Genomic DNA, 15,181 nt, shown 5'->3' on the forward strand with positions numbered 1-15,181 from the left:
CAGTGAAGAGATCAAAATTTTCAACCCTCCTAGATACTCCGGGTCTGTCATTTGCATGCCTGCTTGATTCCTTTTTATCTTCCTTAAACTCTTACGCATTTTTTTTCATGGAAAGTAAAATCTCTTTGGTATGTCATCTGTTTGTCTGCTTTAGGAGAAAACTTTTTATTGAAACCAGATTCAAGATGGGCTTCTCTCAAGATTTTTCATAGGAATTGAAAGCTGCGTTCCCATTATCTAGAAGACACTGTTTAATTCTTTCCATAATAATGTGAGGATGCCCTGTAAACAATATTTATATTTGCAACAGTGTAAAACCTGTAACTCCAATGGGTTTTCTTCCTATTCATTCACAGATCATGTGTGTGTGCACGCGCACACGCGCGAGTGCATTTAAGTCTCTTTTTTAGGACATATTTTGTTTCTAAAGTTTATTGAAGTTCTCAAAAGGTTGCAGTCTCTTTCCCAAAGTGGATTTTTCCCCCTTCACTTTTAATTCAAAGACAAAGTGTTGATGGCTTTTCTATCCAGCTCCTTGGAACTTACTTCCTCCCATTTCATTCTCTTTACCCTCCTTCCTCTCAACAAAATGCCTCCTAGACAGACTTGAAGAGCCTAGAGACAACTTCCCAAGAAGAGGATTGTGAGCTATTACTCCACGAGTGAAATAGGTACTGGCCAATTCCCTGAAATTCTCTCCAAGTCACTGAGAATATACTTAATATAAACTGGCATACGTGAAAAAAAGCTCGTTGACTACTTGGTAATGGTAAATTTCAACTTCAGGCATAGCTGGATCCAGGTGTTCAAATGTTCTCATCGGGCATTTATTCCCTGAATCTTCTGACTCTGCTTTCATCTGTGTTGGTTCTCAAGCAAGTACTTGTGAATGTGATGCCCAAGGCCACCACTAACAGACGTACATCCATTGGTTTGCCAACCCAGGCATAAATAGTCTACCTCTGTTCTAATAGGTTCAGCAGAAGCCACAGGATTATTCTAGCTTAGATCATGTGATCACCTAGGAAGGAAGCATTTTAGTAAAGGAAATCAAAGCTCTGGGCGATGGCCTTGAGTATACATTCACCCAAGTTTGGGGGGCAGACCTTCATTATCATGGAATGTCCAATCTAGGGAGTCCTAGCTCTTACTAGTTATGAAACATACTTTCCCCATACTATAATAGCAAGAGCTATCTAGTTTTCATCTATTATAATGTGTAAATTCACTGAGGTCTAGCTTAATGCCTGAACGTAAGGTATTTATCCTATATTAAAGCAATACGTTAGCACTTTTTAAAAAGTCTGTCCAGGGATTACGTCAAACCTAAAAGCTTCTGCACAGCAAAGGAAACCATCAACACAATAAAAAAGCAACCACTGAATGGGAGAAAATATTGTAAATCATGTATTCAATAAAGGATTAATATCCAAAATGTATAAAAACTCGGCTCAATAGCAAAGAAAAAAATCTGATTTAAAAGACAGAGAGAGGCGCCTCGGTGGCTCAGTCGGTTAAGGGTCTGACTTCGGCTCAGGTCATGATCTCACAGTTCGTGGCTTCGAGCCCTGCGTCGGGCTCTGTGCTGACAGCTCAGAGCCTGGATCCTGTTTCGGATTCCGTGTCTCCCTCTCTCTCTGCCCCTCCCCTGCTCATGCTCTGTCTCTCTCTGTCTCAAAAATAAATAAACTATTAAAAAAATGGACAGAGAATCTAAATAGACATTTTCCAAGGAAGACATACAGATAGCCAGCCAGCACATGCGACGGTATTCAATGTCAATAATTATTAGAGAAATTCAAATAAAAACCACACCGAGATATCACCTCACATCTATTGGAATGATTATTACCAAAATGACAAGAAATAACAAGTTCTGGTGAGGATGTGGAGAAAGGAGACCATTGCACACCATTGGTGGGAATGTACATTGGTGTAGCCACTCTGGAAAACCATATGGAGTTTCCTCAAAAATTAAAAATAGAACTACCATGTATATGATCCAGAAATTCCACTTCTGGGTATTTATCTTAAGGAAACCAAAACACTGATTCAAAAGGATATCTGCAGCCCCATGTTCATTGCAGCATTATTGACCACAGCCAGGATATGGAAACAACCTAAATGTCCATCAATAGTTGAATGGGTAAAGAGTCATCTATTCATATATATATGGGTATATATGTACATATATATAAAGGTATGTATATATGCATATATATAATGGAGTGTGTGTGTGTGTGTGTGTATATATATATATAAAATGAATACTACTTGGCCATAAGAAAGAAGAAAGTCTTGCCACTTGCATGGACCTTGAAGATATTATGCTAAGTGAAATAAGTCAGCCAGAGAGGGACAAATGCCATATGGTTTCACATATATGTGGGATGTAAAAACAAAACAAAGGAACAAGCACAATTTGTAGATGCAGAGGACAGAATGAGGGGTTAGCAGGGTCGGGAGGTGGGAGAACAGGGTGAAGGGGGTGAACCACGCGATGGCAGATGGTAACCAGACTTACGGTCCATATCAACGGCATGTAGTGTTTACCAGTATCGAATTATTACGTTGTACGCCTGAAGCTAAGATAATGATATATGCCAATTTTAGCTCAATTTTTAAAAAGTCTTTCCTTGAGAAGATTTTTTTTTTTAAGGCTTATTCTCTTGCCATTAGCTCTTTCGGTTCCCGGCTGGAGAGTAAAGGAGAGAGAGAAAAGGGAAAGAGATGGGCTGATGCTCTTGGCATTTCGAAAAGCCCTTCCTTGTTTTGAATCTCAGTCTCTGCCTTTTTGTCAACTGTTTCCTCTTCTCCTGGCATCGAGCATGCCCACCATTCATTTATATTCACTGTGATACTTCAGCTGCCTGACTGGCTCACTGGGCCTCCTGACATCCACCACTTCCTTATTCCCGCTCTCCCTCCGCCTTCTCTCCCTGAGTACAGTGTTTGCCACAGTTATGAATTCGGAGAGCACAGGAAAAGGGTGCAGAAGAGCTGGGTGACATGCCCGGTGTCCCTACGGGGTGACTTCCTTGAGGTCCGAGATTGTGAGGAACCCCTAGTGCTTGTCACTGTCCCCTGTACCGTCTTTCCCGTGTTCCTCAGAGACGGCCATTCTACCTAGGAATCTGGCTCTCTGACTCTCTCTCTCCTTTATGTTTGTTCCTGACTCTAGTCACTGGGGGTTACCAGAGTTTGGCAAAAACAATTGTTAATGAAAATGTGTGTGTGTGTGTGTGTGTGTGTGTGTTTCTCGCACATATTAACAAGCAATATGAACAGACCAAAAGATTCTCCCTTTTCTCTTCCTCTCTCTCTTCCTGCAAACAGTGGCTGGCTGCAAATGTGTAAAGCAAACCCCCATGCTGCCAAAGGCACGGGAGAGTCATTCAAGAGCCTCACCGTCCCTGTCAAGTATTAAGCAGTCTTTGTCCCTTAAACACCACGACAATGCGGCCAGGGAGCCACTATAGGGCCCATCTGATGTATGAGGACATTCAAAGATGTATGGTGACTTGCCCAAGGTCACACAGCTTATCAGTAGAGAATCTTGATCTTTACCTTTGATTCCAAAATTCGTGGTGTATTTCCTCCCCACCCCCGCCCCCGGAATATTGCACTGTTTTATAAAACGCAGTGAGGACAGAAAGCAGTTCAGTTAGACCCAGGCAGGGGTCACATCAGAAACAGCTGGAAGCCCGCAACAGCGCCCCTCTCCGGAAGGGGCGGAGCCTGCATCCATCTGCAAGCTAACCCCAGGCCACCTGAAGCCTCATTTGCCTTCTTGTGTGGACGTTTGGTTTTCCAGTCTTCCGGAAACTTTCCGAGTGCTGCTTTTTAAAATCTCCTACCAGCCTATGCTAATATAGGCCTTACGGTAAGACAGAGCACAAACTCTGGAGTCAGGTTTCTGCCCCTAACCATGCACTGCTGCTGCTCCCCAGCTCCCTGGGCAGCCGCGGGGAGGTGTCTCACTCCGAATAATGGTAATGGCCGACATGCATCAGACACTGTTCTGTGTGTTTTAGGCATAGTAAGTCATGTCATCTTCATACAAAATTAGGAGGTAGGTTCTACTGTTTGCCTGAATTCACCAGAAAAGTGAGGCAGATAGACAGTTTAGCTCAGTGGTCCTCAAACCTGAGTGATTTTTGGCCCCCAGGGGACATACGGAGGCATTTGGGGTTGTCACAACTTGGGGGCGGTACTGGCATCTATCGGGTTGAGGCCAGGGATGCTGTTAAAAACCCTACAGTGCACAAAAGGAACGACCCCCCACCCCCCGGCAGAGAACGATCCAGCCCCAGATGCCGGTAGTCCCAAGGTTGAGAGACTTTGTTCCAGCTCCAGAGCCCAAGCTCCCGATCTCTGTGCTGCCTCCCAGTTGAAAACATGACATCCACTTGTCTCGGGATTCCTGCGAAAAGGGACAGCAGGGGAATGAGCATGGGTGTCACTAGCACAGCGCCTGGCGTGGGCTCTCTGCTAACTGGCTTTTCTCCTAGCGAGGTCCCGGGAGCTAGGTTCTGCTTTGCAGCAGCAACTGAGCCCCGGCTTCATTCTGGCCTTTGTATATCAAATGTTTGGAGTCCATTACCAATCCTTGAATTTCCTCACGGGGTTGAATAACTGCTGTCTATCTTTGTGTTTACAGTTGATTTGGGAATAAGTGTCAAGGAGGATAATGCAGCCACTTCTTCCCCCAAGACAGTGGAGATAAGCGCCGTTGCGGATGCCAGCGGAAAGAATCTTGGGAACGAGGCCAAAGCCGGGGCACCAGCTGCTAAATCTCGTTTTTTCTTGACGCTCTCTCGGCCTGTACCAGGACGTACTGGAGACCAAGCCACGGATTCATCCACTGGGTCGGTGAAGCTTGATGTCAGCTCCAATGAAGCTCTAGGGAACAAAGAACCAAGTGAGAGCGTGACTCTTCCGGGGGCAGCTGCATGGGGGCACGACCCAGATAAAACCCCGGGGCAGAACCCGACCGGGGACGAAGACGTCTCTGCCACTTGGGGACCAGCGTCCGTCCCACCTGAGTCAGGAGGAGCAACCCCCTCCAAGCCTAAGGACTCCGGCTTTTTTGACAAACTCTTCAAACTGGACAAGGGACGGGAAAAGGCCTTGGTTGACAGCCAACAGGAAGCCAAGAGTGCAGAGCGTCCAGACCAGGCCGAGGAAACCCCTGGATTGTCAAGACCGCCCGATGATGTCCCTGCAGAGAGGGTAAGTGCTGAAAAGGGACAATCCCTTTTGTTAACACCAACTCTGGCGAAGGGGGGGGGCAGGGGGGGCTCTGATGGGGTATGAGGCTGGCGCGTATATTGCTCTCCAGTCACCAAGGGGCCCTGAGAAGGTATCGAGCTTTCTAGAACAAATAGCTTTGTAGTGTCCCCCATGTTCCAGCGGACAGAAACATCTGTTGGAAGAACAATACCAGCTGAGGCATCTGTTTTATGTCAAAGGAGAGAGGAGGTGAGTTACATACAGATGGATTCAGCCTCCCATTTATCAAAGGTAGAAGCAGACAGGTTGCATTTATGATCAATGGAGTCTGGAGGGAAAGACATTTGAGGATAAAAATGGTTCCTATAAGACTTAAATGCCCCGCCCGGTCTCAGTAGCTTGTTTCCCAACGAGTATGTTTATAAGCTTTTGTTGGAATATGTTTCATTTCTTACTTTTTATAGCCTGGATTGATCTTTAACTATCTTTTGCACCAAAGTGTAGGTTTAAATAAAGAGCTTTTTATAGCTCTGGACAGACTCTTTTATGGACTAATTCTTTTCCAACAAGCTGGGGGAATATCTTTGTAAAAACTAGATGTTTTTACAGGAGGTATCCTGAATCAGCTGCGTTCTTTCCTGCACAAAGAAACACGAGTTCTTTTGATCTTAAAAAGAGCATTTGTTTTTTAGCTTGAGGTTTGTTTGTATTCATCCAGAAAAGAACTCCTTCTTCCATGAAGAAGGAAATAAAAGTTGATACATTGTATTTTAAGGGACTTGTTTGTTTTTAGTTAATGGACTTTTAAATAACAGTATTTTTCAAAATTGGGGAATAAAGTCAAGTGCCTCCAGTTAAGTCAAAACCTGGAAAAGATGAGAGGGGCTCAGTTTTTCATCACGTGGTCCTATATCATGGCTGTCAATAGATTTGTCTTAATAACGACTAAGTGTGTTGCCAAGTGGCTAATAACACTGGCTATCATTTATTGGGCACTTACAGTATACCAGGCTCTCTTCTAAGTGCCGTACATATGTATTATTCTCTGTAAGGAAAATGAGTATCACATCAGTCCGTGGTTTTAATGCACGCAAGACAAAGTCAAGCATCATATTGTAAAGGTTAGGCATCAGCTATAAGTTCTGGAGAGTTAAAATTGGGGAAAGGTCATCAGGCTCTTCTTATCAGCATCATCCTTGATGTTTCTGTAAATTTCTCCTGCAGGAACTGATTTTCAATTTTTCTTTCAAAAGTTTAAAATCTTGTCCCGCAAATGCCCGGTTCCCCAAATGTACCAGTTCGGATGCCAATTGAATAGCTTTCTGTATAATTCAGAGTAAGTTTTCAAACGCGTGCAGGCATCAACTCTTTACTGAGTGGGACACTGCCAGGTGCCTGTGAGACAAGGCTACAGTGGTAGTTGGGACAGCCCTTGTCCTCGGGGACTTTGGTTCAGCAAGAAATGAGGTACAAATCCCCTGCCATTATTATGGGAAATGCCAGGTGCTCTCGCTGGGGAGGCTGCGTGTTGGAGAGGATGCGCAGACACAAGGAGAATTGGCCTCCCTGGCTCAAAGAACATTCCATCAAATGGATAAACCCAGAGTTGGAATGTTACTTGTCTTGGGGCTGGAAACTGGTCATCCATATTCATGAATATTTGAGAAATGATTTACTACTTGACTCTGACTAGAAACTCTTGTTGAGTTCTCATTATCTGTCATGGGCTCCTAAGGCCATTCTGAGGTTGTGATTTTTTTGAATAATCGCATGTTTCATTCACGTAGGCATCCAAAGCCAACCAACCTATCACTGGAGTCAGGAAAAGATTGAGTTATTTATGGGACAAGGATGAAGGACTTCACTTTGCCCATCTTGAGACTGGTGTCTAGTGACTTTTCCAAATCCTCACCTTAATTAAGAAAACCAGTTTAGCATCTGATACCGGACCCTTGAACGTTTTTAGCCATAAGGCTCCAATGCGGTCCATCCACTCCTACTCTAGGAAAAGCACAGGAAGGTTTCGAGTTGTACTTTACTAACCCAGATTTTTGTTACTAGAGGCTCTTTGGAGCAGCACCTTGATTTGAGAGGAATGAGTTCCAAAATGAGATTCAAGTCAGAAAATGGGGGCTTGCGTTGGGAACATGGCAGGTATCTGACGGAGTCAAGCCCATGGGTGATATTTTAAAGACACAGTGACCTCTCAGAAGCTCCCCAAAAGGTCAGAAAAAGTGAGTTAATTCCCTTAGATGCACCAACAGAGTTTGCATTTGGTTTTGTTACACTACAAATGTCTGTGTTTTTATTGGTAGTATCATTGGAATTTGAATATTGAGTACCACCTGCACTGTGTGCATGTAAAACATGGGGAAGCCAGGCTACAGCCATTCATTTCTCCCCTAGCCTGTGAACGTGTGGACACTCAAACACATGCATCTGTAAAGGTTGTAAACAAAACACAGCCTCCTGGTTATTAAGGTTTCTCATCTGATCCCTGGCTGCACGGTCTGTATTTGGGGGGGTGGGGGGCAGGGAGGACTCAATTGTTCTATGAGTGTAATGAGAGAATCGAGCCCCTGGAAAGTAACACGAATAAAACTTCTCCATCAATGGCTTTCTTGGTGGGAGTACCACACTGTGCATAAATGGCCGTCAATGTATTGATTCAGAATTCTTAGCGTAAATTATGCCTCGGGCTCGACCACTCAGCTGTCCCTTCCCCACCCACCCACACGAACCTTTTCCCCTGTTTCACTGCCTGTTTCTTCCTGGCCCGGGATTCCAGCCGCAAACCTGCAGAGCCGTGAATTGGGAGAACGATACCACCACTGCGTTCCGGGAGAAGCACACAAATCTTCTGTGTTTTCAGAACGACAGTCTTATTTTTGTGCCTCATAAAACTACATTCAGAGCATCGCATAATTACAACAAGGCCAGAATTCATGAACAAATGAAGCATTTAGTACATAGGCCAAAGAAAAGATAAATTATATGCCTGAAAGGTTTCACTGAGCTGCAATTCACACAAACCGTGTTGGCAGGGATGAGGGGGTTTTTTCTTAATTTTTCCGTCCCCTCAACAATGGAACCAGAGCTATAAGATGCACGTTTAAGAGATGCATTGTAAACACACACACATATAATGAAAATTTGATCATCAGTTTAAAAAAAACACACTACGTGTCTGTTGTCAGCCAGTAGTTCCAGAAGTATCTTTGTATTGGAGGAGGGGGAGGGGTTTAATGTGTTACCAAGCACAGATTTCAAGGGATTTAAACAAGAAGATGCCTTTCTTCTAAAGTTTAATTAAATCCAGCAAGTGTTATTTAAACACCAACCTTTGCAAAGATTTCAACGATGAATCACAATCTAGTCCTTCAAAGATCTAGTAAGAGGCATGATTTTTTTAAGTTCATTTATTTATTTTGAGAGAGAGCACGTGTGCGTGTATGTGTGTACACATGCATGCACATGAGCGAGGGGCAGAGAGAGAGAGACAGAGAGAGAGTCAGGGGGTGGGGGAGATCTCAAGCAGGAACGTGTGCTGCAGGGCTCAATCCCATGAACTGCAAGATCATGACTTGGGCCAAAATCAAGAGCCAGATGCTTAACCAACCTAACCAACTGAGCCACCCAGGCGCCCCGTAAGAGACGTAATTTTTTAGGAGAAGTTGTGATAAGTACACTGATCCCCAAATCCATGCAGGCTACAGATAGTAAGAAAAATACTCAGTTTTTGCTTCCTTGTGTCCTTTTCTGTCTTGGACACACTCCATTCAGGCTTTTCTCCTCCACATAAACTGTTCATGTCAAAGCGGCCATTATGGTGTGCCTCCTCCAGCCCCCAACATGGCTGCCCAGCCCCGGACATCTCAGGCCTATCGTGCTGGACTTGTCAGCCACATCCGCCACCCTTCCTTCTGGAAACATCACCCTCACTTAGTTACCAGTTTCTCCCCCTCGGTGGCCGCAGCTTCTTAATATCCTTTGCTGGATCTTATCTTCTAAATGTTGGAATTCCCAGAATTGAATTCTTGGACATCGACTCTGACGACTGACTTCCTTAGAGACGCCCCCAGTCTCAAGGGTTTAAATATGGCCACCGGCTGACATGCCCCAAATTCATGTCTGTAGCCTTCACCTCCCCCTGAAGTCCAGCCGTAAATATCCAGCTGCCTCTCGACATGTATTCTTTTTTTTTTAATGTTTTTATTTATTTCTGGGAGAGAGAGAGAGAGAGACAGCATGAGCAGGGGAGGGTCAGAGAGAGAGGGAGACACAGACTCTGAAACAGGCTCCAGGCTCTGAGCTGGCAGTCAGCACAGAGCCCGACGCGGGGCTCGAACCCACGAACCGCGAGATCATGACCTAAGCGAAAGTCGGACGCTTAACCGACTAAGCCACCCAGGCGCCCCTTGACGTGTATTCTTGAATTTCGACATCTCCGTGGAAGGTTCGCCCGGCCCCACTGTGTGCCAAACTGAGCTCCTCGTTCACACTCAGAAACAAGCAACAACACGCCTACTGTGTGACCCACAGGCGTCCTCATCTCACTTAATGGACACTCCATCCTGCCACTGCTATTTAGTGGTAGAATTGGAATGCAAGAACCAAGATTTCCGGGATCCTACATGGTGTGAAGCAGGTGTAAATGAGCCTTGAAGTTGAGCAGCTTAAATTTCAACTCGGCCTCTGTCACCTTCTTGGACAAGTGACTACACCTCTCTGAGCCTCAGTTTCCTCATCTGTAAAATGGAAATAATGATAGTTTTGAGACCAATTTCATGTCGTTCACACTTGAGAAAATTAAACAAGATAAGCCGTGTAGAGTGAACTGAGCACAGAGAGACTGCATTTTGAGAAGAAGAAAATTGAGCTATTATTAGCATCATGGCTTCTCCCCCCCCCCCCCCNCTGCCCTTCCATAGTCAAACCTCACTGAGATAGCACAGGTGAATCTAATGTGAAAGCTAAATCACCAAAGACAGAAGTCCTGATTTGGGTTAAAAACCAAAAAGGTGCAGGAGTTGTAAAATTATTTTAGAAATGATAGGAGTTCAGTGTCCTTGTCTACAAGCCACAGCTTCTTGGCCTGACATTCAAGGTCCTCTACCAGCTTTCCCCTAAACTTCCAACTATATTTCCCACTATTTTCTTGAATGTACCCAGTCAGAGCAGACTTGCTTCTCTGCATTTTCTCCTCCTGGATCCCTTTCTCTCTCTTTATCAAAAATTCACTTCACCTTCAAGTGCCAAGTTCTTCATGAGGCTGGCCCTATGTCACCACTCCTGGGTGGTTTCTGGTGACATGAACTCCCCAGTATTTATTTTTTATATTATATATTAAATTACATTCTGTCGCGAAATCACTTTGAAGGAATCATCTTTTTGTGTGTGTGTTTAGTTTTGAGAGACAGACTGAGACAGACTGCAAACAGGGGAGGGGCAGAGAGAGAGGGAGACACAGAATCCAAAGCAGGCTCCAGGCTCTGAGCGGTAAGCACAGAGCCCGAAGCGGGGCTCGAACTCACGAGCTCTGAGATCATGACCTGAGCTGAAGTTGGACGCTCAACCAACTGCGCCCCCAAGCGCCCCGCAGGAATCATCTTCTTGAAACATCAAACGTTAAGTGAGAATTTCTAGATCTTTACTATTTTACTGATGAAGAAATCCAAGCTTTCGGGAAACCTAATCATTGACTCCAGGCTGCATAGCTAAAGACAATGGCCCATCCCCAAAGCCCATACTTTCCACACTCCACCTTATGTTTTTACCAATTTTTTGAAACTTGTGCGATAGTGTTGTGACAATGTGAAATTGAATATTAATTTGAGGACATTTCGATTTATTTTTTTTAATGTTAGGGTGTGCAGCATTGGAAATGATAAGTTAATCTGAATTTAAAAATTTGAAAATCACTTAATTCCTTGAGTGCTAAGTGAATTTTAAGCTGTGTTTTTTATTCTGTTTTGCCTACCTGACAGTCACAAGTCCAGGCCATTCCAACAGGCAAAGAGAACTATCTACTCCAAAGACTTTGTCAGTACAGTGGGAAAATCCACCCTAAACCACGTAAATTCTGCAGTAAGCAGGGCTTTTTGCTCTGAGACTATAATTTGTATAAATGGCATGCTTTTAGCTTGACGTAACATCTGATATGAAATGTTTTCAGTAGTAGAGGTGATGTGCAAGTGTAAGGAACTTGAGTGATTCGGGTAGGAGTTCAGATCCTACCACTTATTAGCTGTGTGGTGGAGTCAATAATAATAATCAGCTCACTTTTAAACAATTCATTATTCATAGGCTGAGTAGTAAGTATTTTGCATATTTTATCTGCTTCGATTCTTATAATAATACAACAAGGTAGACATTTAAAATTTATTAATGTTTATTTATTTATTTTTGAGAGAGAAAGGGAGAGAGAATCCCAAGCAGGCTCCACATTGTCAATGCAGAGCCCAATACGGGGCACAGACTCACAAACTGTGAGATCATAACCCGAGCCAAAATCAAGAGTTGAGTTCTTAACCACTGAGCCCCCCAGGTGCCCCATAAGGTAAATATTTTTATTACCATTGAACAGATGAGGAAGCTAGAGCTCAGAGAAACTGAGTTACTTACCCAAGACCACACAACTAACTTAGGGTCAAAACCATAATCAAGATCCATCAGTAGTCGAAGCATGCATCACTCAGTCGTTTCAAAACCTTGTGTTTTCGTTTAGAAAAGGAAGATACTGCCTCCCTGAGGTGGTGTTAGAAGGATAGACGATGATAGAGGCAGTCAGTAGAAATGACACGAAATAAGACGGTATATTTTCTAAGTTCTCAGAAAGTTAGAAATCAAGAATTGTGAAATAGCTCAAATGGTCTTCCAGTATGACGGACTTTGAGTAGTATATCATTCCCCATACCTTTGGCTGCAAGTAAAAAACAACAACAACAGCAACAACTCACCCAATCACTAGTGGCAAAGTTAATGAGGAGAATTTATTATTTCTTGAGCATAATAAGAATTATTTCTCAGGAAATCAGCACGTGAATGGAGCTGACAGAGGCTGCTCCAATATCTCCCACCCTCAGGGTAATTTACTTGCATTAACTCATTGCACTACTGTCTCATTTGACCATGACCCACGGTAAGAAATAGATTTTGCATCTTGGCCTGATGTCCATGCACATGAATGCGTCAAAGAATTCACAGAGCAGTGCTGTTCTCACAGCACGGAACACATGCTGGTATTTTGTATTCCTTTTGATTCTATGTTGTTTGATGCTTTTAATGCTGGTCTTGACCCACCGAGTTGTCTTCCAATCCACTATTGGTCACAATATGAAGTTGGAAAAGATTTCTTCTGCCATAATCACCCTTCTCGTATATGGAGAGAGCGATCTTGAGGGATGTGACTGTATCTTATGCAGCTAGGTAGTCCCAGTGCCTGGCACACGTTGGCATGCAGTGGTGTTTGTCAGATGAACCTAACAAGAATAAAGATGGCGCACGCCATGTTACAGCTTTGCAAAGAATCTTAGAATATATTCTCCCAGTCTCATTATCAGCTCAGCCTAACACAACTTGAAGTAGGAAGTGACTTCAAAATATATGCATAATATGGATGCCTTCACTGAGATAAGCTATGTAGAATCCCATATCTGTATCATGTATTCAGTATTTTTAAATCAGTCTTTAACATGTTATGGTGTTAATCATCATGGTCAAATGTCAAGGGAATGCTGTTTTGCAATGAACTTGCAAAACAGATTTTGCGTTAGCTTTCCCTTTGGTGTTATTCAGTCTGATTCGCTCCTTCCAAGCAGCCCTAATTTATGGGGCATTTACTAACTCACAGAGAGAAGAAGTAACTTGCAGAAGGTTGTCTGGCTAGAAAACATCAGAACTGGAGTTCACCGCCAGTGCCCACATGCTTGGCTACTGTGCCTAGAAGTTCAAAAACAGGGAACGTTGTGAACCTTTTGAACCCCCTTATATTTTAAAAGATTTCTGAAGCTAATACTTTGGGACATTAGCTAATTCTGCAGAACATCAGTCCAATGAAAGGTACCTAGATGCAGAGCTCACCATCAAATAGTTTTAAAAAACACTATTAGGATTTGCCTTCCTCTCTATTTGAAACCATAGGAGACTCTTAAATACAGAGAACAAACTGTGGGTTGATGGAGGGGCGGGGAAGAGGGAGAAATGGGTGATGCACATTGAGGAGGGCACTTGTTGGGATGAGCACTGGGTGTTGTATGTAAGCGATGAATCATGGGAATCTACTCCCGAAGCTAAGAGCACACTGTGTACACTGTATGGTAGCTAAGTAGACAATAAATTATACTAAGAAAAGGAAAAAAGAAAATACTATTTGCCGGGGCGCCTGGGTGGCTTAGTCGGTTAAGCGTCCGACTTTCGCTTAGGTCATGATCTCACGGTTCGTGGGTTCGAGCCCCGCGTCGGGCTCTGTGCTGACTGCCAGCTCAGAGCCTGGAGCCTGTTTCAGTCTGTGACTCCCTCTCTCTCTGACCCTCCCCTGCTCACGCTGTCTCTCTCTCTCTCTCCTAGAAATAAATAAAACATTAAAAAAATATATTTAAAAAAAAAAAGAAAATACTATTTGCCTTATCTTCTCTCCTGAAGACTCACAATGGATACCAGCTTCCTAAAGACCTGAGAAGTCCTGCAGCAAACAGACCTGATTCTGTTTGTCTAACTGAGCATTTCTCAAATTTAAGTTTCCGTAAAACTGCTGGTGGTCTAACCAGCGGGGCAAACCTTCCGAGGGAGTGTTCTCGGAAATGCTGATCTCGGCGTGGAGACCCAAGCTGGAAAATGGTCTCTTGTAGGAGGCAGCAAGCCACAGACAGATTCTATGTGAACCTCACAGTGTTTTAGATAACAGTTTGATAGATAACATTTTGAAATTGACAAAGTTGACAATATTTTAAAGTTATGAAATTTCAATACAGATCCATGTTTCAGACATTTCTGGAAAGTGGGAAGTTTCGTCCTGTGTTCCCAGACAGGATGTGAGTTGTGGCTGCCCTTGGGGATGGGGCATTTATTTCTCCAGGCCATCCAGTCCCCAACACTCTCTTGCTTCCCACAGTGTGGCATGGGGGTTGTCCTTTGCTCTAATGTTTGCATTATTATTTTCTTGCAGCAGGGCTGAGAGTAAAGTGAAATATCTCCATCACAGACCACTTTCCTGCCTTCCTAGCACTTATCACAATTTAAAACTACTTAGGGGAGCGCCTGGGTGGCTCAGTCGGTTAAGCATCCAACTTGGGCTCAGGTCACGATCTCACTGCTCATGGGTTCAAGCCCTGCCTTGGGCTCTGTGCTGACAGTTCCGAGCCTGGAGCTGCTTCAGATTCTGTCTCCCTCTCTCTGCCCCTCCCCTGCTCATGCTCGGTCTCTCTGTCTCTCTCTCAAATATAAATAAAAAATAAACAAACATTTAAAAATTTTTAAACAAATAAAGTTCCTTAGGTAACATCTGGTTAATAAACTATAAATCCAGCCTGAGAGCCAATCTGTTGGCAGGCGTTGTATCATAAATAGGAGGCGTGAATGCTTTCATTTATTCATTCAACAAACATCCAAGTACTTTCTTTGTGCCAGGAATGATTTTAGGGGGGGGATAGAATAATGTACCTCATGAAAGCTTTCATGCCAATGAAGAGAGCAACAGCAAGTAAGAAAATAAACAAGTAAATAGTTCCAAGGATATGAAAAGAGCTATGAATGAAATCAATAGAGTTTGGAGACAGAAAGGAGAGTAAAGAGGTGGCAGATAATTAAATGGGTAGTGGGTAGGGCCCGGGAGTTTGATCTAATCTAGAAATTCAGGGAAACGGATGGGACTTTTTTTTTTCTTTTTCTGCACAAGGCCAAACCATTCTTAGAAGGTCTACAACCTAATTTTGGCAACATGCAAAACAGT

The 15,181-nt window shown here is 43.6% G+C and overlaps 1 protein-coding gene across 1 annotated transcript in view; it reads left to right on the plus strand.

Annotated features, from left to right (window-relative positions):
* Positions 1 to 2,500: 2,500 nt before the first annotated feature.
* BCAS1 (brain enriched myelin associated protein 1) overlaps positions 2,501 to 15,181 on the plus strand; it is a 75,521-nt gene continuing 62,840 nt past the window's right edge. Inside the window, exons 1-2 of the mRNA XM_077778329.1 lie at positions 2,501 to 2,510; positions 4,661 to 5,232. Coding sequence (XP_077634455.1) covers positions 2,501 to 2,510; positions 4,661 to 5,232 — 582 coding nt within the window. The remainder of the gene's footprint in view (positions 2,511 to 4,660; positions 5,233 to 15,181) is intronic.

Source organism: Crocuta crocuta, unplaced genomic scaffold, assembly GCF_008692635.1.
Source record: "Crocuta crocuta isolate KB4526 unplaced genomic scaffold, BGI_CrCroc_1.0 scaffold27, whole genome shotgun sequence".
In the NCBI taxonomy this organism is placed as follows: Eukaryota; Metazoa; Chordata; class Mammalia; order Carnivora; family Hyaenidae; genus Crocuta; species Crocuta crocuta.